Below are 24,179 nucleotides of genomic sequence, written 5' to 3'. Positions count from 1 at the left end.
AGAGATAGCTAATTGTCTATGAGTTTGTTGTTGTGTTGTCAACAATTGTTGAAATAATATAGTAATAATTTAGAGAGTAATAATTAGAGACACTAAGGGCAAGATGCGATAGCATTATGTTGTTGGGTTGAATTCATATAAATTCTAATTCCAAAAACGGCAAATTGATAGTAATTAAGCAATTGATAGTATTACATCGATTATCGATATATACACCGATGTTTTACCGGCATATAGGAGATTTGATAAGAACTTGACGAAAATTCATCATTGATTTATCATTAAGAATACTGGTACATCAACAATTCTTAGATATTACAAAAGATACTAATATATTTTAACATTATTCCATGACATCTTTTTATAAATGTTTTTAGTAATATAATTAAAAATAAATAACAAATAATTAATAAAATTTAAACAATTTAATTCATAAAACTCAAAATTTTATTTATATGGAAATTAGATTTCTATTTTACATCTCAAATAGATGTAAAAAACTGATGATTTTCGCTTATTTGGATACTCAACTATTTCATTTTCGAACTGTCCAATTATGAAAGATTTGGGATTCTTTATATTGAAATTCTATCAGAGAGAGAAATTAAACTGTAGAAAAATATATTTTTTATATCATTATTTTTAATATTACTAGTTGCTTTGCAGTTTTAAATATTTTCATGAAAAAAATTTGAATATGAGATGGATAACGCATGCGTCGCATTGTGGTAAGTAAACTTTGTACTTTAAATCTCCAAAGCTATATGCCGTCTCTGTCATAAACGTATGACAATTTTATATTTTTAATACTTTATTGACAACAAGCTATAATTAAAAAATCATTGGTTATAGAAAATAAACACGATAACGAAATATAACAATACGAATTATTACATTTTTGTGTGTTTTTATTGTCATGTAGCCATTATAATACTTTAGACGAAACGACAAATCATCATATTGCTGATAACATAACATACGTACAATGAGCAACAACGATTCGTTCCATGGTCCCTCTCGCGTAGTAAATAGAAGTATAACCATGGCGCCAATAGGCAGCAACTAACTGATGCTGATTTATCTTAATTATCGATCGCCGCAAAGAAGTACGCTAAACAAAAATATACACGCGCGATTTATCATACACAATCATCATTCGATCACAATTGGAGGATAGCCACGGCCCATCCGCTATTTACTATCGGCATAGTGGGAATATTATTAGTTACTAAAGGGATTTTGAGAGATGTGATCACTCAATGGTGTTATGTTTGTCGGTGCTATTTTTACGGAAGACCAATCGGAAGTCGGTATGCAGTGCACGCAAATACCTCCGCCAGCACTTATTTCGTCAGCGAGGGATCATTTAGAGATTTTTCATGACAATCGGCATTGTATCTATCGAGCGAGATTTCAACATCGCATATAACTGTATTAAATAGCGGCATTAAGTGTGAGGTCTGAATAGTTCAGAGATTTAGAGCAGCACCGGAAATACTCGGATTCGATTCCCAATCCAGTCACTTGCACCTCACATATTTTTTTAGTTCACGAATATTGTTTTCTAGCAATTATTGTTAAGCTGAAAAATGTGTAAATGCTCTCTTCACAGCATATACATACCGTTGCTACGAATGAATTCTGCCGCTCGTTGACCAAATGCGTATGGACACGCCTGACCTCCTCCTTCACATCCCTATTTTTACTTGGAATGCCCACGGAATTAATCATTGTTGTTGCGCACTGTACATCGCTCTGATCGTTTGCTTCCAAAATTTCGTCAACTGATTACTTTTATAAGCATTCGTGTTTTTGCATTCAGTAACATTCTCTTTCACAATAATTTAGCAAACATACATCAAATATGATAACATATACAATGCATTAATTTATGTTTGGAAAGTACATTGTCGTTCCGACTTATTCACTGCAATATTAAATTATGAGGCTAAAAATTGAATATAAATTATTATAAATATAAATTATAAATATAAATTAATATAAATTTTTTCTTGCCAATTATATGTCAAAATAAATCTCTTTACATTATTCATACTTAATAATAGAAATTATTAAAATACTTTACCGAAAATATATTTATTCTTTATGTCACGTCCAGGCCCGAACCAAGGCTACCAGATTGCACACGCTGCGTCCAGCGGCGGCACGATTTGTATCCCCACCACTTTCGCGCACTAAGGCATAAGCTCTCATCCATGTACGCTCGACGTTCGGTCATCTTCGGTTTACAGAGGAAGACGGATAGATTAGCTTTTGTCCCCTTCTCTCCTGAGAGGTCTATTGTATCTTATCTATCTCTCTGAATACAATAGCTATGTGATCCTCGAAATCTCGAGCTGGCGAGTTGGCGATGCAAGTTGCATCGTTGCAAGTATCGCAGCGATACTTATCACACATAATATTTTCCTATTGATTTTTTTTTATAAAAGTTTATATGTTGTTTAAAAAAGAGAATATAACATATACAAAAACAAATTTTACATATTTTTATCTAAATTTTTATCTAACATATTTTTATCTCAATTTTTATCTAAATTTCTCCACTCTTGGCCAATATGTACGCTTTTTTATTAAAAAAAAATTTCTTTAAAAAAATAATTGTAATAAAATAATATTTAAATTTATTTTAATAGAATTGTATTTTGTTATTATTATTTTGTATTAATGTATGACGTACATCTTGTTGTTCAACGGAAACTGCGAGAAGGTGGTGGTCTCTTCCGTTAAAAAGGAAATGTAAAAAATTTAACAAATGAACAATAATAAAAATAAAATAAAAATAAAATAATAAAATAATGATAAATAATAAATAAAAATAAAAAATAAAATTATAATAAAATAATAAAATATAATCAATTTTCTAATTGATAAAAGGTCAAAAGATTATTTCACATTTCCTTAGATACATACATACATACATACATATATATATATATATGTGTGTGTGTGTGTGTGTGTGTGTGTGTGTGTGTGTGTGTGTGTGTGTGTGTGTGTGTGTGTGTGTGTGTGTGTGTGTGTGTGTGTGTGTGTGTGTGTGTGTGTGTGTGTGTGTGCATATATCTTTACACACTTATTTCTTAAGTGTATATAAAAATTTTTACACACTTAAAAATCTTTACACACTTATTTTTTAAGTGTATATAAAAATTTATTTTAAAATTATTTATCGCAGGAAGGGCCTGCTACGTCAGCATCCTCATGGACATTTAAATTGTTTTTATTAGCGGCATATAATTTATCCGCCGACATAAGAGATAAATGCTCTTCATTAATGAGCATATTTAAAGCTGTTACTCCTCTAGTTTTTAATGCAGACTTAAACACACAAATAGCATTAACGGAAACCGTTGAAAAGCTATTACGTGTTTTCGTTTTTAAATTGTTCAAAAGAGAAAACATTCTCTCAGGATCGGCATTAGAATTCGGAAGCGTTCGAATAGTATTTATAATATTCGTTAAATTGGAATATTTAGGAACATTATTCGTGTGCCGACCTTGTACAATTGCTTTCCACATATTGTCAAAATTTAATTTAGAAAAATTTTGTTTTTCTTCCACTGTAAGGTCTGATGCTAATGCAATCCATTCTTTTTTTAAAGCATCTTCATCAAAACCGCCGAGAGTTTTAGCTACGAGAGAAACATCATCAAATGATGTTTGTCTATTATTATCGAATAAACTTACAGATGGTTGAAAAACTTGTAACTTTAATAAAAATTCATTATTTATAGGTAACCTTTTACAAATTTCTTCTGCAGCACTCACATAAAATGTTAAACAGTTCTCTCGAACAATTTTAATTATGTTTATGTGATCTTTCAACGTTAATTCGTTCAGATATTCCTCACAATCTGATCCTAAAATAATTTCATTAATAGGTTTTTGATTTTCTTTTAATGAGAATATAATATTTGAAGAAAATGGTTTTAAATATTCTTCTTTTATAAAATTTCCACAGATTTGGAAAAGAAAGTTTTTAGATTTTGGCTGCAATAAATGGATTCTCGTTTCTGACGCTTGAAAGAATGCATTAAATGCGTTAAAAAAATTTAAAACATATTTTAAAAAAAGAAAATAAGCTTTTATCTCTATGTTGTTCATCATAGATAATAAATATTTTCCAGAATTTGTTTTTTCACTCGCAACCATTTCAGTAAGAAAATATTTAATTGTATCCCAAGATTCAAGAAGTCGTTCGATGCATAAATAATGAGAAAGCCAGCGTGTGTCACATAATTTTAATATTTTGTGATTTGTTTCTTGGAAACATTCACAAAATTCGCGAAAAATAGCTGTTCGTTTTGGACTGCTATTTAAATATTTTGCAATTTTTTTTAAAAATTCATCGCAATATGCAGGCATTTTGGAACAAGCAGCATGCGCTGCTAATGCGGAGGAATGGCACGCGCATGAAAATGTTAAAACATGTGGACATATTTCTTCCAATTTTTTTTTAAACGATAAATGTTTCCCTGTCATGACGGAAGCATTGTCGCATGATAGGGCAACAATATTTAAAAATGGTATCTGTAATTTCCACATTTCACTTTTAAATGCATTGAACAACTTTTCTGCGCTTGAATCTTTGGCATTAATATTTATTAATTTAACTAATTGCGAGCGAACATCTAATGTCTCCGGATCAACGTATCGGACAAAAAAAGTCATCCATTTATTATTAGTGAGATCAGATGTTTCATCGATAAATATCGAAAATTTTGTGTTTTGAATAATATTGACAACACGATTAGTCTCAACCGGGCATACAACGTTTGTAATAATATTTGTACATTTTGTTCGGCCCATACTCATACTATTCAACACATTAGGATCTTTTCCTATATGTTGGAAAAAATTAAGAATTTCTTTTGCCGTTTGATAAGGAATATTTTTCTCGGCAATTAATGCGGCATATCTGATTTCCGCTGATTTCTTACGCTCATCAAAAGATAAAAGTGATTCATTAATTTGTATATTTGAATCCTCATTCGAAACTCTTGTTTCAATATAATTTTTTTCTTTATTTATATGAACATTAGATTCTGCGTGACGATAGATTTGCCATAAACCGCCAGCGATAGATTTATCACAAATCGAACAAAAAAATAAGCTTGCATCATGTGGCACTTCACGTAACCAACATTTAAATTGCTGAATTTCTAACCATTTTTGTTGAAATTTTGATTTACGCAATTTTTTTATTGGCGAATCAACATTATTATTATTATCAGTTAGCGTATTTACCTTAATATTATTTTTGTGACACGCAGAATCTGCATGTCTTGATAATGTTGAATTGCACGAATAATTATTATTGCATATACTACAATAATAAAGACTATCGTCGGATGGTACTTTGCGTATCCAAGATTTATATCGATCATCACTAAGCCAAGCTTCTAAAAAATTTCGCTTACGTTTTTTGGTTAATTGATCACACATTTTGATTATCTATTCTTAACTTAATTTATTTTCTCGTCGGCACAATATCACCAATCTTTTGTCGATTGCTTTGAACTATCTTTTGACTGGGTCACGAACGTATTCGCAAGACAAGCACAGTCAACAGTCAACAATCAACAATTAGTCGATAACAGTCGACATGAGTCGAGAAAAAAACAATGTCAAACACATATAATATTTTAAATATATATTTGGATATACAGAGTGTCCCAGATCACCCGTACATCCCTTTTAAAATGAAAATAAATGGCTTTTATCAAAAATCGCGAACAATTTTTAAGTAAATCGGGTACGCTCTATCAAATGGTGATATTTTCAACTTCTGATTCCGACCGGAAATACGCCATCCGCATCGGAAGTCGAATTTTTTTAGAGGTACATGGTACTTTTTATTACAGATTCGAATTGTACATGAAAAAATAAGAAACTTTTGTATCAAACGTTTTTTCTGAAACGTATTTTTTTTTTAAATACGTTTTAAATTTTTTTAACGCATTTAATGCATTCTTTCAAGCGTCAGAAACGAGAATCCATTTATTGCAGCCAAAATCTAAAAACTTTCTTTTCCAAATCTGTGGAAATTTTATAAAAGAAGAATATTTAAAACCATTTTCTTCAAATATTATATTCTCATTAAAAGAAAATCAAAAACCTATTAATGAAATTATTTTGGGATCAGATTGTGAGGAATATCTGAACGAATTAACGTTGAAAGATCACATAAACATAGTTAAAATTGTTCGAGAGAACTGTTTAACATTTTATGTGAGTGCTGCAGAAGAAATTTGTAAAAGGTTATCTATAAATAATGAATTTTTATTAAAGTTACAAGTTTTTCAACCATCTGTAAGTTTATTCGATAATAATAGACAAACATCATTTGATGATGTTTCTCTCGTAGCTAAAACTCTCGGCGGTTTTGATGAAGATGCTTTAAAAAAAGAATGGATTGCATTAGCATCAGACAGTGGAAGAAAAACAAAATTTTTCTAAATTAAATTTTGACAATATGTGGAAAGCAATTGTACAACGTCGGCACACGAATAATGTTTCTAAATATTCCAATTTAACGAATATTATAAATACTATTCGGACGCTTCCGAATTCTAATGCCGATCCTGAGAGAATGTTTTCTCTTTTGAACTATTTAAAAACAAAAACACGTAATAGCTTTACAACGGTTTCCGTTAATGCTATTTGTGTGTTTAACTCCGCATTAAAAACTAGAGGAGAAACAGCTTTAAATATGCTCATTAATGAAGAGCATTTATCTCTTATGTCGGCGGATAAATTATATGCCGCTAATAAAAACAATTTAAAAGTCCATGCGGATGCTGACGTAGCAGGCCCTTCCTGCGATAAATAATTTTAAAATAAATTTTTATATATATCACTTAAAAAATAAGTGTGTAAAGATATATATATATATATGTATGTATGTATGTAAGGAAATGTGAAATAATATTTTGACCTTTTATCAATTAGAAAATTGATTATATTTTATTATTTTATTATAATTTTATTTTTTATTTTTATTTATTATTTATCATTATTTTATTATTTTATTTTTATTTTATTTTTATTATTATTCATTTATTAAATTTTTTACATTTCCTTTTTAACGGAAGAGACCACCACCTTCTCGCGGTTTCCGTTGAACAACAAGATGTACGTCATACATTAATACAAAATAATAATAAAAAATACAATTCTATTAAAATAAATTTAAATATTTTATTACAATTATTTTTTTAAAGAAATTTTTTTTAATAAAAAAGCGTACATATTGGCCGAGTGGAAAAATTTAGATAAAAATTGAGATAAAAATATGTTAGATAAAAATTTAGATAAAAATATGTAAAATTTGTTTTGTATATGTTATATTCTCTTTTTTAAACAACATATAAACTTTTATAAAAAAGAAATCAATAGGGAAATATTATGTGTGATAATAAGTATCGCTGCGATACTTGCAACGATGCAACTTGCATCGCCAACTCGCCAGCTCGAGATTTCGAGGATCACATAGCTATTGTATTCAGAGAGATAGGTAAGATACACTAGACCTCTCAGGAGAGAAGGGGATACAAGCTAATCTATCCGTCTTCCTCTGTAAACCGAAGATGACCGAATGTCGAGCGTACACGGATGAGAGCTTATGCCTTAGTGTGCGAAAGTGGTGGGGATATAAATCGTGCCGCCGCTGGACGCAGCGTGTGCAATCTGGTAGCCTTCTGGTAGGCCCCGAACAAGGATGGGTCAAAGGAAGAGCATAACAATCACTTTTCGAGAATAAGTACCTTAAGTGCGGATGCCTCGAGTTGAGCGAATCGACATGTGTCAGAGGAGCTGAAACAGGTCAAAGATGAAAAGCGTCAATTTTACATTGTTTACAATCTGTATGTCAGCTCGATAATCTCTTTTTGGAAAGGAATTTAATCCTTATTACTCGGGACGGGACCTAGTGCAATTTAGAAATAAGGATGGTGAAAGTAGTTAATTAAAATGAATTTAATAATTAGAGATTTGGCTCAAGTAATCAAAAAATTAAAAAGAAAATGGCATAAGAGCCAACGCGCAGTAGTTGGAGCGCAGAGAAGCAACAACACTTCTTTCTTTTTTCAATATTAGTTTTTTTAAAAAACACGGTAATTATGCATAAAAAGGGCCTACCCTCGCACAAATGTGTTATTGACATATGTTGTCAAGGTCATATCTCTAATTAATATTCTGAAGGTTTTAGCCGGCGGTCGTTCTTTATTCAAAAGTTATTAAAGTATTTATGCATAAAAAAGGCCCCCTCTCCGATTTATTTTATTTTTAAATATGTTATAGGGAAGATCTTCCCGAGTAATTTCGTATATATACAGGATGTCCCTGAGCACTATCTCATGCACTTGTGAGGAGATAGAGTGTAATAAATTAAATAAAGAAATCCTATTCCATGTAACGATTTTTGCAATAATAATAGAAATATTAATTATTGAAATCGGACGAATGAGAGAAGCGCTCAACCGCTCGAGCTATAGCACGGCCCATCGCGTCAGACATTGCCTGCCGGGACGCGGCGAGGAGAGGGACAGCGCGTTGCTACCCGTGGTTACCGCCAACACCATTTTCACGTTTCGCCGCACGCCGGCAGGCAATGTTTGACACGGTGGGCCGTGCTATAGCTCGAGCGGTCGAGCACTTCTCTCATTCGTCCGATTTTAATAATTAATATTTCTATTATTATTGCAAAAATCGTTACATGGAATAGGACTTCTTTATTTAATTTACTACGCTCTACCTCCTCACAAGTGCGTGAGATAGTGCTCAGGGACACCCTGTATATAAGGGTCGGACTCAAATAGCTTTGGAGATATAGGCTGAAAAAGGATAAAAATAATAAATACAAAAATAAGGTAAACCTTCGGAAAACCTACTTGTATGAAATAATGGGTAAGAATACCCAATTCCTACGTATTTTTACCTCCTGAACACGAATATGAAACTTAAAAATGGCGGTCGAACTCGCAAGTCGAAGAAAAACGCAAAAAAAGGTAAATTAAAGGTAAATAAAAGGTAAACAATTTAAATTTATATAGAATTTAATACAATTTAATACAATTAAAACATATCACAAATGTATGTGTACACACACACGCGCGCGCGCGGGCGCACGGGAGGTGCGAGGGAGGGCCTTCGGTCCTCCCTCCCGCAGCCACCCCGCCGGTAGGCAAGGTGGACCTCGCTTTACAACTTACAGCATATATCCATTGTGATTGAACTCTTCGTAATGCGTCCCCTACCGGCGGGGTGGTTGCGGGAGGGGGGCCGAAAGCACCCCTTGGACCTCCCGCGTGTGTGTGTGTACACATACATTTGTGATATTTTTTAATTGTATTAAATTGTATTAAATTCTATATAAATTTAAATTGTTTATCTTTTTTTTATTTACCTTTAATTTACCTTTTTTTGTGTTTTTCTTCGACTTGCGAGTTCGACCGCCATTTTTAAGTTTCATATTCGTGTTCAGGAGGTAAAAATACGTAGGAATTGGGTATTCTTACCCATTATTTCATATAGGTGGGTTTTCCGAAGGTTGACCTTATTTTTGTATTTATTATTTTTATCCTTTTTCAGCCTATATCTCCAAAACTATTTGAGTCCGACCCTTATACAGGGTGGGGGATCTAAAACAGGCCACCTGAATAACTCGGCTGCTTTCGGTGATAGAAAAAAATGCTTCAGACCACATTTGCTTGGTTTTACGAGAACTATAACCTGAGATCAACGGTTTTTTTGTAGGTGAAGGGATGGAGTAGCTACAAAGGTAAACTTTGATTTTTTTAATGGAACCGCCTACTTTTTAATGCATATTCTCGCAGCTCATCTCGAGAGCTTTCCAAAACACTGTAATTAAGTTAGTTTCCATTAGATACTTTCCGAGTTATGAGGCTTGAAATCATTTCTTAATTTTACATAAACCGTAAAATATCTTGTAAAATATTCATTTTTTGATTATCTTACCTTAATACTTTTATGTACAAAATAATGAGAGGAATCAATTGGTGTAAAGAAAACACATAATTGTTTCGAAGAAAAAATATGTAATTGTTAATTGCAAATCACATATTTTTTCATCGAAACAATGATGTGTTTTCTTTACACCAATTAATTCCTCTCATTATTTTGTACATAAAAGTATTAAGGTAAGATAATCGAAAAATGAATATTTTACAAGATATTTTACGGTTTATGTAAAATTAAGAAATAATTTCAAGCCTCATAACTCGAAAAGTACTTAATAAAAACTAACTTAATTATAGTGTTTTGGAAAGCTCTTCAGATGAGCTGCAAGAATATGCATTAAAATGTAGGCAGTTCCGTTTAAAAAATCAAAGTTGACCATCGTAGCTCCTCCACCCTTTCACCTACAAGAAACCATTGATCTCAGGTTATAGTTCTCGTAAAATCAAACAAATGTGGTGTTACGTCCAGGCCCGAGGAAAGATGGGCCAAAGGAAGGACGTGACACTTGTATCCCGAGAACAGGTGCCTTAAGGGCAGATGTCTCGGGTCGAGCGAGCCTGCGGGAGGCCCAAAAATAGGTCAACGACCGCAAGGGTCGATCTTACGCTATTTCTGGTCCAAATGACCGCTCGACAGTCCCCTTTTTGGTAAAGGAATTTAATCCTTTTTACCCGGGACGGGACCAAGTGCGATTCAGGAGCGTGGGAGAAGTGAGGGATCAATTGAGTTGGACGCGAAAGAATAAATTTAAATGAATTTATTATACATTATAAAGAAAGATTATATAAAAATTTTAATCATAAATCGATACAGTCTAGTACATGATTCTGTAACAATATTAAGTGAGTATGTATGTGCGTGCGTGCGTGCGTGCGTGCGTGCGTGCGTGCGTGCGTGGATGGAAATATCGGGAGGAGCGGTGCGGAGAAAAGCCTTAAGGCTAGGAATGTGTATGGGGCCAAATCCCAAGGTGAAAGTACCTGGGGGGATGGGATCTGTGTATTCAGGATAGGTTAAGGAGAGAATCGTTGCGGCGGTTCGATCACGAAAATTGATCCAGGAAAAAATAGGGGGAGGAAGAGCGGGAGGAGAGAAGAGATGAGAATCAGGAGTTGCTTCGTGGGCTGGAGAAGGAAAAGGCGACAATTGCGGAAATTCAGGCGGATGGTCGGGTTCCGTGTCGTACACGGGAGAATAACTAGGAGCAAGGGTTCCAGGAGACAGATACGGGGAGTAATTGGGAGGAGAGGTTTGAGGGGGGAGATATGAGGAGTCTCGTGTATCTTCTTGGATGTGACTCAAGAAGATTCGGGTGATAGGAAGATTCGTATTTATTTCGTTTAAATCTAATATAAAAGAAGGGTCAGCCACAGCCCGAGCCAGTAATCTGCGGGTTCGGCGATTGCGACGGTATCGGAGTCGCTTTGCTTTGGCTCTAGTGGATTTCCTCGAGACGGGTTCCACTAGGGAAGCGATTATAATAAATAAAGAGAAGAAAAAGGAGGGAGATCATAAACAAAAGAAAAGACTTACTATTTGTTTCGGAGAACGCGATTGCGGTTAGCGCTGGCTGGTGGTTGTTGCTGGGCCTCTTGGCGTCGGGAATGACAGTATAGTTGCACCGTTACTTAGCAAACGCGCACAGACTCGATGGGGTTACTGACTGTTTTTGTTACAAATAACCCCGAGATTTTTGAGAATAGTGACTGAGTAATGCAAAAATGCTGAGATATTGAATGAATAGCCGATTAAATAACTGATTAATGAAGACTTAAGGATTAAGAATATTTAAGAAGTGTGTGCATTTGTTCAAAGTTCGCGTTTATATATCGTTTTCGGATTACCCTCTCCTAGAGTGAGGACCCAGGGAAGTTAACGAATAGAAACTCTCATTAGATTTCCATCGTCTCTTCCCTGCCCCCTCTTATGAGCGTTTAGAACAAATGTAACAAATCAGAATTTTATTACATTCGTTCGCGAATAGGAGAGCATCTTCCAAAACGGGGAGACCTAGGATTCTCAGTATCGGAGGTGGTAGTAATTTATGTCTTGCAGGATGCGTCTGCTAAAGACAAGGGATGACTTTTACTACCCCCTTGAAATTAAGATGGGTACGTGTGTCGTGTCGCGACATCCGGTCACTCGCGTTTTCATGAATAGTTTCTTTTACTTTCTATAGCTTTTTGGATTTTATGAGTTTTCAAGTGATTGGAAAATATCAAATTCGGCTGACTGGCTGGCGCCTTGACTGTGACCGGATGCTACTCTTTATGATTTTATAGCCCGTTAATATTTGTCTGTCGTTTTTGAAGCACTTACTGAGAATCCTATTCCAATTTGACATTAACGATTTTTTGGAAGTCATGCACGTGTGCGCCAGTTATGGGAAAGAAAAGAATCGTGAAGTCCCTTGGACGTAACACCCCCGGCGTTAGACAAATGTTGGGGATGTAGGACACAACATTTGCAGATGGAATTATCTCGATTCTTTTCTTGCCATTGAATTTCGTAATTTAATACTTGGGTGCTTTTTCAAGAGAGTCGTGCCTGTCGCTATTGTATATATGTATAATTATGTGTATGTTATTACTAATACGCTATTAATTCTATTATTAGGATTGCTGAACTATCGATTTTTCTATAATGTCTATGCGAAAGTGGAACTCCATTTCATTATTACTATTAATACTTTTGTCATTTCTTAGCAAAACAAAAAGAATAAAAAATTTTTTTTTCTTTTCCCTTTTTTTTTATAGATTTAACTACCTGATCATCAGTAGCGAGACAATGCCAGGCGCTCGGGCCGGGTTTTATGTAAGTTTTTTTTTTTTTTTATTCTATCCATCGGGTAGTCACAGGGCGTCCCCATCTTTCGACTAAGTACGTCATGTCAACGTGTAGGTACTCTTCTAGACAGTATAGGCATGCCCATGCAGGGTTGACTCGTAAGATTACGATGTTGCAGGTTGTGCAAGTTGTTTGATCGGCTGAGCATTTATGGACAAAGCTATGCGGTTAGCATGTATTGCTCTTGGTAGTTCGATGGTATTGCCATAAAGCATTCCTTGCAAACTTTATGATAATTAATGATGTCTTGAAAAACGTCGTCTCTTGTTATGGTGACGCACCGGAGTTCAGCTAAGTTGTGATAGTCGTTGTGGTGATCTGCTCCTTGTCCGTCAAGAGATTGCATTTTGAAGACCCACGAGAAAGGAGTAAAAACTGGCTTTTCTGATGATCAAGCAATATTTATTAATGAGAGAAAAAATGGTTCCACTTTCGCGCTCCTTAGAGTGCTAAAAAAGAAGAATATCAGTCTTATGTTAAATTTATATTGTGATGAATCGACAATTATAATTCTATAACTAAAATTCTTATAGAATGTTTATAATTCTTATAATATTTTTATAAAAATATATGTATAATATATGCTTATGTATATATATATACAGGGTGTTTCATTTTAATCCGACCAGTCGAATATCTCGAAAACCAAGCCCGGGAGAGAAAAATATTTCAGACAAAAGTTGTTTGGTTTCGAGGGGGCCATAAGATGGTGACAATGATTTGACCTTGAACAGTCATTTGAAGGTCACATAAAGGTCACCTTAAATTTCTTAAATGGAATACCCTATATATTTTTGAACATTCTTGTAGCTGACATCGAGAGCTTTCCAAAACACTATAATTAAGTACCTTTTCGTTAAGTACTTTTTGAGTTATGAGGCTTGAAATAATTTCTTAATTCTATATAAACCGTAAAATATCTAGTAAAATATTTATTTTTCGATTATCTTACCTTAATACTTTTACGTACAAAATAATGAGAGGAATCAATTGGTGTAAAGAAAACACATAGTTGTTTTGAAGAAAAAATATGTAATTTGCAATTAACAATTCCATATTTTTTCTTAAAAACAACTATGTGTTTTTTTTACACCAATTGATTCCTCTCATTATTTTGTACATAAAAGTATTAAAGTAAGATAATCGAAAAGTGAATATTTTACAAGATATTTTACGGTTTATGTAAAATTAAGAAATTATTTCAACCCTCATAACTCAAAAAGTACTTAACGAAAAGGTACTTAATTATAGTGTTTTGGAAAGCTCTCGAGATAAGCTACAAGAGTGTGCAAAAATATATAGGGTGTTCCATTTAAAAAAATTGAAGTGACCTTCACGTGACCTTCAAATGACTCTTCAAGGTCAAACCAATGATACCATCTTATGGACCCCTCGAAACCAAACAACTTTTGTCTGAAATATTTTTCTCTCCCGGGCTTGGTTTTCGAGATATTCGACTGGTCGGATTAAAATGAAACACCCTGTATATATATATATATATATATATATATATATATATATAATTATTCTTCCTTTTTTTTTTGAATATTCACTCGAGTAAAAAAAAATATATATTCTTTTTATATTATTATTTTTTATTTTTATTTATTTATTTTTTATTATTATTATTTAATTGATTAAGAATGATTATATGGGGTAAATACATAAGATAATAACTAGTAATATGGAATAATGCTTAATAATATAATGTATGGAGTGTGTTCTCTTAAGGTTCTATCGTTTTCTTATACGGTAGGAATTACATCTACGGCTACACTAGTGCTAAGTTGGGCGTGACCTAATAAAATAAGTGCATCTCGGAGAGAATATGAAGTACTAGGGGGTATTCCCTCTACGTTTAGTTTAACTAGTGCCGTCCCTTCACTAAGGGGGCGGACTATATGAATCCATCCTTTTCGCCCTTCGAGAAGTAATCGGCAGAGGTCTTTGGTTTCCTTTGGCCAAGTTCGGACGTTCAGGACAGGACCGGTGTAAGCTAAGCCACAGATTATGGTTTGCCAAGGCAGTTCTCTGAATCTGTCCTCTAGAAGGTAGACTTCGCTCACACGCCGCCAGGTCAATCGGCCCCAGTTCCCTAGGCAGACTTTAATCATCCAGCTGGTTCTATTAATTTTCTTTATAAGGCCCCGTCGCCAAGATTTGCAATCTTTTATTGCGACGGTCATATTTTCCTTGAAGTCCTCGGGCCAGATGTGTAAATAGGTAGCTTTCCTGGCCATCCGGAATTCCAGTTCTTCTTCTAATTCTTTTAAATCCTTCGCACTGTTTTTTAGTTGGACGCAAAAAAGGAGCGGTGATTCCACCTTTACTATCGTCACATCCAAGCGTCCTCGGGTTAAGAGATTGGTTTCAATGCACTTGATCTCCATTTTTTTTTATTTTTATTCTGTAGAATGGTTAAAATTGTTTATGATAATAGGATTTGGTTTTTTTTGTATTATTGTTGAAATGTGATATATATATATATATATATATATATATATATATAAAATTGAGGTGTTAGGGTGTGATTCAGATAAATGTTGACATTCATTTAAGATTCTGATTCTTTGATTTGAAGTGAATAAGAAGTATTTTCTTTTGAAGAGAGAGAGGGATAAACGTGCGTTGGTATTGCACAGCCTTCGGAGTGAGCCGTCTCAGACGTCCTGCTGGGTTTGGATTCAAAGGTAGGTGCGTGCCCTTTTTTGTGATGGTGGTTTTGTTCTTAAGTGTAACAATAGATGGGTTAGAGAGTCCCAGATGGCCCCTAATAAATATAGTGACCATCCGTATACCGTATGCAAGGCATATCCATGTACTATTGTATCTAATATTAGTTTAATAATTCTTATGCTCAAATAGATTCCAAGTAATCCCGTGCTAATATTTCCGAAAATCAAGAATTTGCTCCAAAATTTTTCCCATGCAGATAAGGCTATTTTCTCTATTGTGTTTTTGTCTAATAGGTTGGAGATGGAGCCTTCCTGCAGAGAAATGGTTTTTCCCATGATTCCTCGGGCTACGGTATTTAGAACTGCGGATCGTTCTGCCGGGAACATTATATGGTCTCTGAGATCATTTAAGTCGGTTTCCATGTATATATCACTGGTGGCAAGTGATCCTGGACTAATATATTTCCATGTTGGCTTTGTTAACGGTTTCATGATGGTCGGTGGTAAGGTATCTACTGGTCTGGGCGTCAATTTATACCATGCATCTCCTAAGAGATACATAGCAGGCGCGAAAGAATTACATGTTGTCTGAGTGCCTTGTCGTAATAATATGTGAGTTTGAGGAGTTAAATAGTAGGTTTGATTTTTCCGAGTTACTGGTAATTGATTATAGCATTGTTCTGTTCGAATGAGTGTTACTTCGACGGGTACATATTTTATTATGTGAATTACTTCTCCAGCTAGTAGAGCCATATATCCAGGTCCTTTCATTAAGTGATATGCAAAAATGTCTGGTGATTGTGTAGCGATAGCTAAGGCGTTTTGCATCATTTTTCGTTCCAGACCGCATTGTTGTAACAAGATATTATGATAAAGTTGATTGATTTAGGTACGAATGTGTTTCTCCACATAGACAAATTTTGAGTTCATGTATGCGAAGATATCCAAGTTAGAAGTGCGAGTTTGTCTATTAAAAACTACGGTGCCACGTACGGTTTCAAAAATTAATAATTTAGGATGCTCTGTTCGTATTAATGAATATCCACAAACTTCATGTCTCCCTACGCTGGTTAAAGCAAATATTATGTCCTGAGTGGTGAGAGAATAGACTGTTTGATGTAGTTCTTCGTCGATTATTTTGTCAGCGTATCCTTCATATATTATACTGTAGTCGGAAAATCTGCAAGGGCCAACAGGAACTGGGTCCCAGTATGTATCTCCTCCTTCTATGTCTATACATTCTATGGAGCCAAATTCACAAGTCATACCTGATCTGAGTTGTACTTGATTACTATTGATTCGCACATCAGCGGTGTAGTCATGTAATGTAATTTTTACTGATCCCACTACAAGAACATCTGACCACGTTCCATAAAGGTCGGAATATGATCCTCCAGAACATTTACCGTCATTATCTACGGTTCCGGCCAGTGTTACTGAGCGTGCGGTGGTCGTATTCGATTTCAGGCCGGTTATGTATGTGCTTCCCAGCTGGTAGCTGCCGTAGTCGTGCATGCGTCTACAAGTTTGGCGGGTTATTGGTTCAATGTAAGAATATTTTCCATTATGTACATCCATAGTGTGGGAGAACATTTCACATTTTCTGATTAATCTATCGATCTCAACTTTGCATTGTATGACTCGGGTTGATTTGAAATCGTTAATTTGCAGTAATTGCACGTAAATTGAACTAGAATTAACTTGTTTTTGAGAGATATCGCATTCTTCTATATTCAATAAGGATAAGGTCGTTAGATTCGCTGATGATGACCCACAATCATATCCTATTATTCCGAACGTTCGAAGAAACTGCATTGTTAGGAGTATTGTTATTGCAATTAGTCTTCTGATTCTGGGATCCATCTGAAATTGTATTTAATTATTATTTAGTTATTGGCTTTTCGATGGCTTGATGTGTGAGATTCGTAAGCGGTTAGGATGTACTATTCGACTGTTTTTCTTTATCCTAATTTTTATGTTATTTTTGTTAAGAATCTCTAAAACCTCGTGAGGTCCGGTATATTGATCTCCGAATTTACCAGGTTTAGGACCTTTTAATAAAAATACTTGGTCTCCAGGCTTAAAGGTCTGTGGATTTATTTTCTTGTCATAATAATTTTTTGATTTAATTTTTGCTTGGATAACATTATCGTGAGCATTTCCCTGTATCGCGTGAAGTTGTGTAACGAGATTTACTAAGTATTCATCGTAGCTTGCTAATTTATCTTCTGAAGTAAGGGGTTCGTTAGATGGAATTCTTGCTATTTTGCCAAAAACTAATTCGTATGGAGTATGTTTAGTTGCTTCATGTACGCTAGTGTTGTAATTGAACATCGCAAGACCAACCCATCTGTCCCACTGCTTTTGTTCGTTCGCATATTGTTTTAAATATTCTCCTAGTGCATGATGAGATCTCTCCAACGATCCGTTTGATTGAGGATGGAAAACTGTTGTTCGAAACTTGCGAATTTTGAATAATTTAGCGATCTTTTTTAGTAGTTCACTAATAAAGTTTCGTCCTTGATCCATTAATATTGCCTTCGGTGCTCCGAGTACGCAAATGAATCGATCTACGAAAGCTTCTGCGATAGTCTCGGAAGTCTGATTTGGTAGCGGTATTCCCATACAATATTTCGTTAATTGATCTTGTAGCGTTAAAATATATTCGTTACCTCTCTCAGTTTTCGGTAATGGTCCTACGATATCCATAGCGACTTTGTCGAAAGAAGATCCTGGTGTGTCTTTAATTATCATAGGTTGTTTAGTTTTGACTCGGACAAGTTTTTTGAGTTGACATTGTAAACATTGCTGGATGTATCTTTGAACGTCGGCTTTCAAGTTCTCCCAATAATAATTATGTTTTATTCTATTGTAAGTTTTCGTAACGCCACGGTGTCCTCCTGTGGGTAAGCAGTGCATCTCTACAATAATAACAGGTTGTAGATCTTTAGGTGGATATTTGACTGATCCGTTACATATAATTAATTTAGTGGGTGCGTTAACGAATACTGACTGAAGTAGCGATTTAATACTATTCCATGGTACATTATTAATTGTTTCCGTTTTTGCGATACTAATTGTTTCTAACTTTAAATCTTGAATGATGTCGCATAGATTATTTATGGCGATCGATATTTGGTTTAGAGTCATCGTAGGGCCTTCCTGTTGTCCTTCTGTAATAGGCAGAGCTATGTGGAAGTAATTTTTATATTTTATGGCCTTAGGTTTACCTAAGGTAAGGGACCCAAGATTCGGGAGACCGTTCCGCTCAAAGAGTTTTTGCGAGCCTGAGTCTAAAGGTTTTCCGTTGGTGTCAACGAAATACATTACGTTATCTTTTCGTAAAAATAATAATTCGCGACTTTCTATGGTATTACTTTTATTTTCGACGGATTTTGTTCTTGTTTTTCTTAAATTTTGATTGATAATTTCTTCTTCATCTTCTTCTTCTTCCTCTTCTTCTTTATCTTTGTCTTTATCAAAAAGGTGGGTCTGTTCTTCTTTCCATATCTTGAAAATTTTTATTTTGTTTCTTTTGATTTATAGTTTGGCTTCTGGTTTGTATTCGATCTCGTTTGGATGGTAGTGGTTCGTTTTCTTTGATGGATGGGGGGGATTAGTATGGTCGTAAAATGATTCATCTGTCTCGGTTTCTGAAAGATATAAATGAAAATCGTCGTCTTCGCTTTCTTCCTCGTCGTCTGATTCCTTTAACATCCTAGAAATTTTTTCTGCATCTTGCGAATTATTAGAATTCAACGGCTTATTTTTTATAATATTACATTCTGTTTCCATGAGATTTACGGGATTTCGTGATAATGCATCTGCGTTTACGTTAGTTTTTCCAGCTTTATATACAACATCATAATCGTATTCTGCTAATTTCAATCTCCAGCGTAGTATTCGCATGTTCGCGTCTTGCGCGTTTTTGAACCACGTTAAAGGTTTATGATCAGTAACTAAAGTAAATTTTCTTCCGTATAAGTATGGTCTAAAATGTTTTACGCAATAAACTATGGCTAGTGCTTCCTTTTCATAAGTATCATATTTTATCTCGTTAGAGTACGTGATGCGTATGCAATCGGTCGGTCTCTGTTTATCTCTCCTTGTGATAGAATCCCGCCTATGGCTATTCCTGAAGCATCTGTAGTTAATATGAATGGTTTCGAGAAATCGGGATACTGCAATACAGGTTCTTCGCATAACCTTTGTTTCAAGACTTGAAATGATTCTTCTTGTTCGGATGTCCATTCGAAATTCGTGTTGTTTTTCAATAAAGCTGTTAACGGTTTGGCAAATTTAGAGAAATTAGGTATAAAACGTCTGTAATATCCTGCAAGTCCTAGAAATTATTTAATGTGTTTTGGTGTTTTCGGTCTCGGAAATAATTTTACAGCTTCTAATTTTTTTGGATCTGGCTTTACTCCATCCTTGCTAATTACGTGTCCTAAATATGTTACTTCCGATTTCAGAAATTCGCATTTGTCGGGCTGTAGTTTTAAATTAGCGTTTCCAAGACGTTCTATTAAAGCGTTGTATTTTCTTTCGTGTTCCTTTAATGACTTGGCATAAATAATTATGTCATCCATATATACAAATAATTCTTCGCCTTGTAATCCTGATAATACTAAATCCATTAGGCGTTGAAAAGTAGCCGGAGCGTTTTTTAAACCGAAAGGCATTCTATCAAATTCGTAATGTCCGAAAGGAGTTGTAAAAGCGGTTTTGTGACTGTCAGCAGGATCCATTTTTATTTGATGAAATCCGGATGCAAGATCACATACGGAAAAATATTGCGCTATTTACGCTCCCCCTAGTTGATCTAGTATATCAACGATATTAGGTAGTGGGTAAGCGTCTCCAATAGTTTTTTCATTTAAAGCTCGAAAATCGAGAACCATTCTCCAGCGTTTGTTTCCTTTAGAATCGTCTTTCTTAGGCACGATCCATATGGGAGTATTGTAAGGCGACTGCGAAGGTTTTACTATGCCTCCCTGTAGGAGGTCCTCTACCTGCTTGTTTATTTCTTCTTTATGTACTTGCGGAAATCTATATTGTCGAGTATTTATCGGGTGATCATCTGTGGTCGTTATTTGATGTTGCAAAACGTGAGTTGCAGTTAATTTTTCTCCGGGAATATGGAAACGGTCTTGACTATTTGCTATTAGTTTTATTATGTTTTCCTGTTCTTCTTCATTTAAATGTTCTAATCGTAATAAATCGATAATTTTAGAGAGTCGATCTTCCTTAGTTTCCTCAGAAAGTACCAAGCAATTGTGCGAATCAGAGGCTGCGATGTCAGTCTTGTGTTTAGACTTACGTTTTCGCATAAATTTATCTATTATTTCTTGAGATTTGTTACATAAAGATGTAGAAAGTTTCGAAGACGGATTATTCTTGTGAAAAATTTTTCGAGAATTTTCAATATTTTTAATATTTGAATTATATTTTTGAGCCTCTCGGAGGAGGTCTTTTATTGTAACATGAGAGGTTTCCAATTCATTATTGTCATTATTTTCTGTAAATAGTCCATCCTTTGGAAATGTAGCGTCCAGAGAGGGTGAAGAACTTCTCTCTTTTTTAGAATATGGTGTCGATTTCCGTAGTGAGGTTTGGTAACTTCCCTCCTCGCAATCGACGGAGCTGGAATTTTCTGACGAGGTTTGGAAACTTCCCTCCGAAATTCCAGAATTATTTTTTTCTAAGGAGGTTTGGTAATTTCCCTCTCCAAGGATATATGGATTAATTAAATTTTCAGGAAGGGTTTGGTAACTTCCCCCTCCAAGGATGGTTGGATTATTAAAATTTTGGGAAGAGGTTTGGTAACTTCCCTCTTCGGGGATTTTTGAATTATTAGAATTTTTATTTGGATGATTTTTATCTCCTCTCTTAGTTTTGATTCTTTTATTTTGATTTATCCTTTTTCCTTTGATTTCTTTAAATGTTTCATCTTCATCTTGGATTTCATTAAGGGTATTGATTTCAGCATCTTCATTAAGAAAATAATATTATCTTGAGTTTCGTCGATGTTTCCGAAATCCTCCAGTGATCTTGTTGATTTTTCCTTGTCGAATATTTCAATGTTCGAATTATGATCGTCGAACAATTCGTCTAATGGTTTTAAATGTAGTGTTGGTACACGAACTTCCACTTCTTCATCTAAAGTGCTTATGATATTCAAATAAGCCTTTCCAGAAACGTTCTCTACTATTGTATCTCCCAGATAAATTCCATGCTCCACCTTTAATTTCGGTATGTATCCTATTTTTATTTCAGGGTTAACTATTCTTACGTAGAATAATGACTCGGATCTTGGTTGCATTGTAATAGTTTCGGGAGAGAAGAAAGGCACATTAATTCCAAAAACGTCTAAATGTCCCTCTGCGTAATCTATCTTTGAAGAAGTTTGCTTGAAGAAATCATTTCCAAGTATTCCGGATTGTGGAATTGGAAAGTCGTCAGATACGATGTGAAAAGATACAGCTATTCCGAAAAGCGTTAATATAATTTCTCCGAGTGTGTAAACAGGGTAGTTATTTATACCATTTAGTTTTAAAATATTATCGAAATTTATATCAATATCTTTAAGTATGAATTTTTCTTTAATTATATTCGGTCCGGATCCCGTATCTAGCATGAGAGTTATATGAGCGGATGTCTTGTTGAGATTGACCTGAACAGTAGGCACGCGACTGTCTTTAGCGAGGGTCACTGTCACAGGTCGTACATCTGGGTTTTGTCGATTTATTTGGCGTCCTGCTGAGTGGACGGGTGTGAAGCTCGCTCGGGCCCCTGTCGCACACCCGACGTCGAGGGCCCATTGTAGTTTCCCTGATCCTTTTCTTTCCGACGATTATTACTTGCGATCCGTAGTTGACAATTTTCAAGAAGATGCCCTTGTTCTTTACAATATCGGCAAAAAGAGTTGGTTGTAGGTGTTGGATTTGTTCTAGTTCGGCAATCCTTAGCGACGTGTCCGATTTTGTTGCAAATTTGACAAGTAACAGTAGTTTTATTTATTGAATTGCGTTGTTCATTTTGTTTCTTCCAACAGTTATTAGCGGAATGACCAATTTTATCGCACCATTGACAAATTACGGAGATTTTGTTAGCTTGATTATTGTTGCTTTTTTGACGACACAGTTTTGCGTCGTGTCCATTTTTAGAACATAATTGACAAGTTATGATTCGCGGTTGGATTACATTCACTGGTTGACGATATTGAGGATCGCGCAGGCGGCATTTATCTGCATCATGTCCGCGTTTTTTACAAATTTGGCAAATCAAAATTTCGGTTCCTAAGGCTCCCTGAATTTGACCCAAAGAGGATGACCGCGTGAGCTTCCTGCAGTTGCTAGCCACGTGTCCTTCTTTATAACAGATCTGGCAAGTTTCTCGTATTCGCGGCTTGTTTTGACCTGAGTTAGTGTCTTGTCCCTGCCGTAAATCTGTCATTGCTAGAAGCTCTCTTTCTATCCTTAATGCGTCAGCGACGGTTCCATGCACGTCTAAGTCTTTTGCGATTCTTTGTTCTATCTCGGATTTGAGCCCTCGGATAAAACATTTACACATGTCTCCTTCTAATGATGCTTTTATATTTTGGTCAGGTAAAGAACGACTAGTACTGCGGTATGCTTCTAAAATCTGTTTTCCCAGCAATTTTACTCGATTCGCGTATGTGACTACATCTTTTTCATTCCTTTGATAAACGCGTCCTAATTCTCCTTGCAATATATATACATTTTTGGAAGGTCCGTAAATTTGTTTTAAATACGAAGTTAAATTTGATACTGTGTCAAAATCTTGGTCTTGGATGGTTCGTTGGGCTTCGCCGACTATTCGGGTTCTTATAACTTTGGTAAATTGCGCTTCAGCTTCTTTAGGTAACATGGACTTAGCTTCTTCACATCCTTCGATAAAATAACTGAGCGGAATATTTTTACCATCAAAAAAAGGAACGGCGTATTTTAACCGCGTATTTTAAGGTGGCAAATGGGTTTTGGTGAGTCATGGTTTCGGACCTATCAAAATCTTTTTCTGCTTTATAAATAAGAGTATTAGTAAATGTGTAAAATTCTTGGCAAGTTATATCACCGGAGTTGTCAGATTTTGGCTCAGGCGTGTCAGCTATTAAAGCAGTATTGTTTATACTTGTGTCTGTGTTTTCTAAAGAAAAATTAAAGTGTCTTGGTGTGAATTCGATAGTTCTTTTTGGAGTAGATGTATGAGGTAAACCAGAAGTAGATGATTTAATTTCAATTTTAGATTTAGATTTTTTCTCTTCTAGAGCGAGTTTATAAAATTTTTCCACTTCTTTTTTATCGGCTTTATCTCGAGTCCCGTCACTCATTCCCGTTTCCTTGAATCGCACATATCAATCCCGGACGAGCCCCCAAAATTTACGTATGTTACGTCCAGGCCCGAGGAAAGATGGGCCGAAGGAAGGACGTGACACTTGTATCCCGAGAACAGGTGCCTTAAGGGCAGATGTCTCGGGTCGAGCGAGCCTGCGGGAGGCCCAAAAATAGGTCAACGACCGCAAGGGTCGATCTTACGCTATTTCTGGTCCAAATGACCGCTCGACGGTCCCCTTTTTGGTAAAGGAATTTAATCCTTTTTACCCGGGACGGGACCAAGTGCGATTCAGGAACGTGGGAG

General features: G+C 35.1%; 3 protein-coding genes and 1 pseudogene across 7 annotated transcripts in view; 1 reads left to right on the top strand and 3 right to left on the bottom strand.

Annotated features, from left to right (window-relative positions):
• The window catches only part of LOC145973432 (uncharacterized), a 234,534-nt gene that overhangs the window by 10,022 nt on the left and 200,333 nt on the right, over positions 1-24,179 (bottom strand). The window lies entirely within an intron of this gene.
• LOC145973431 (protein expanded) overlaps positions 1-24,179 on the top strand; it is a 530,479-nt gene that overhangs the window by 386,749 nt on the left and 119,551 nt on the right. For 3 of the 4 annotated variants that reach the window (XM_083102792.1, XM_083102791.1, XM_083102794.1), the window contains one exon: positions 12,756-12,813. The exons of the other annotated variant lie outside the window; for it this stretch is intronic. In XM_083102792.1, the coding sequence (XP_082958918.1) occupies positions 12,756-12,813 (58 nt within the window). The remainder of the gene's footprint in view (positions 1-12,755; positions 12,814-24,179) is intronic. 4 annotated transcript variants of the gene reach the window in all.
• LOC145973435 (uncharacterized) overlaps positions 1-24,179 on the bottom strand; it is a 68,816-nt gene that overhangs the window by 698 nt on the left and 43,939 nt on the right. Inside the window, exons 3-5 of the mRNA XM_083102810.1 lie at positions 7,785-7,833; positions 1,624-1,927; positions 985-1,111 (exon numbers count right to left, since the gene is read on the bottom strand). The gene's annotated coding sequence lies outside the window, so the exon portion shown is untranslated. The remainder of the gene's footprint in view (positions 1-984; positions 1,112-1,623; positions 1,928-7,784; positions 7,834-24,179) is intronic.
• On the bottom strand, positions 21,595-23,590 carry LOC145973433 (uncharacterized; annotated as a pseudogene).

The sequence above is a fragment of the Camponotus vicinus genome, unplaced genomic scaffold (assembly GCF_025532165.1).
Source record: "Camponotus vicinus isolate PSW18456_S1 unplaced genomic scaffold, iyCamVici1.0 SCAF_6, whole genome shotgun sequence".
In the NCBI taxonomy this organism is placed as follows: domain Eukaryota; kingdom Metazoa; phylum Arthropoda; class Insecta; order Hymenoptera; family Formicidae; genus Camponotus; species Camponotus vicinus.
The sequence above is the reverse complement of the archived record's forward strand: the minus strand, read 5'-3'. Positions and strand labels throughout refer to the sequence as shown.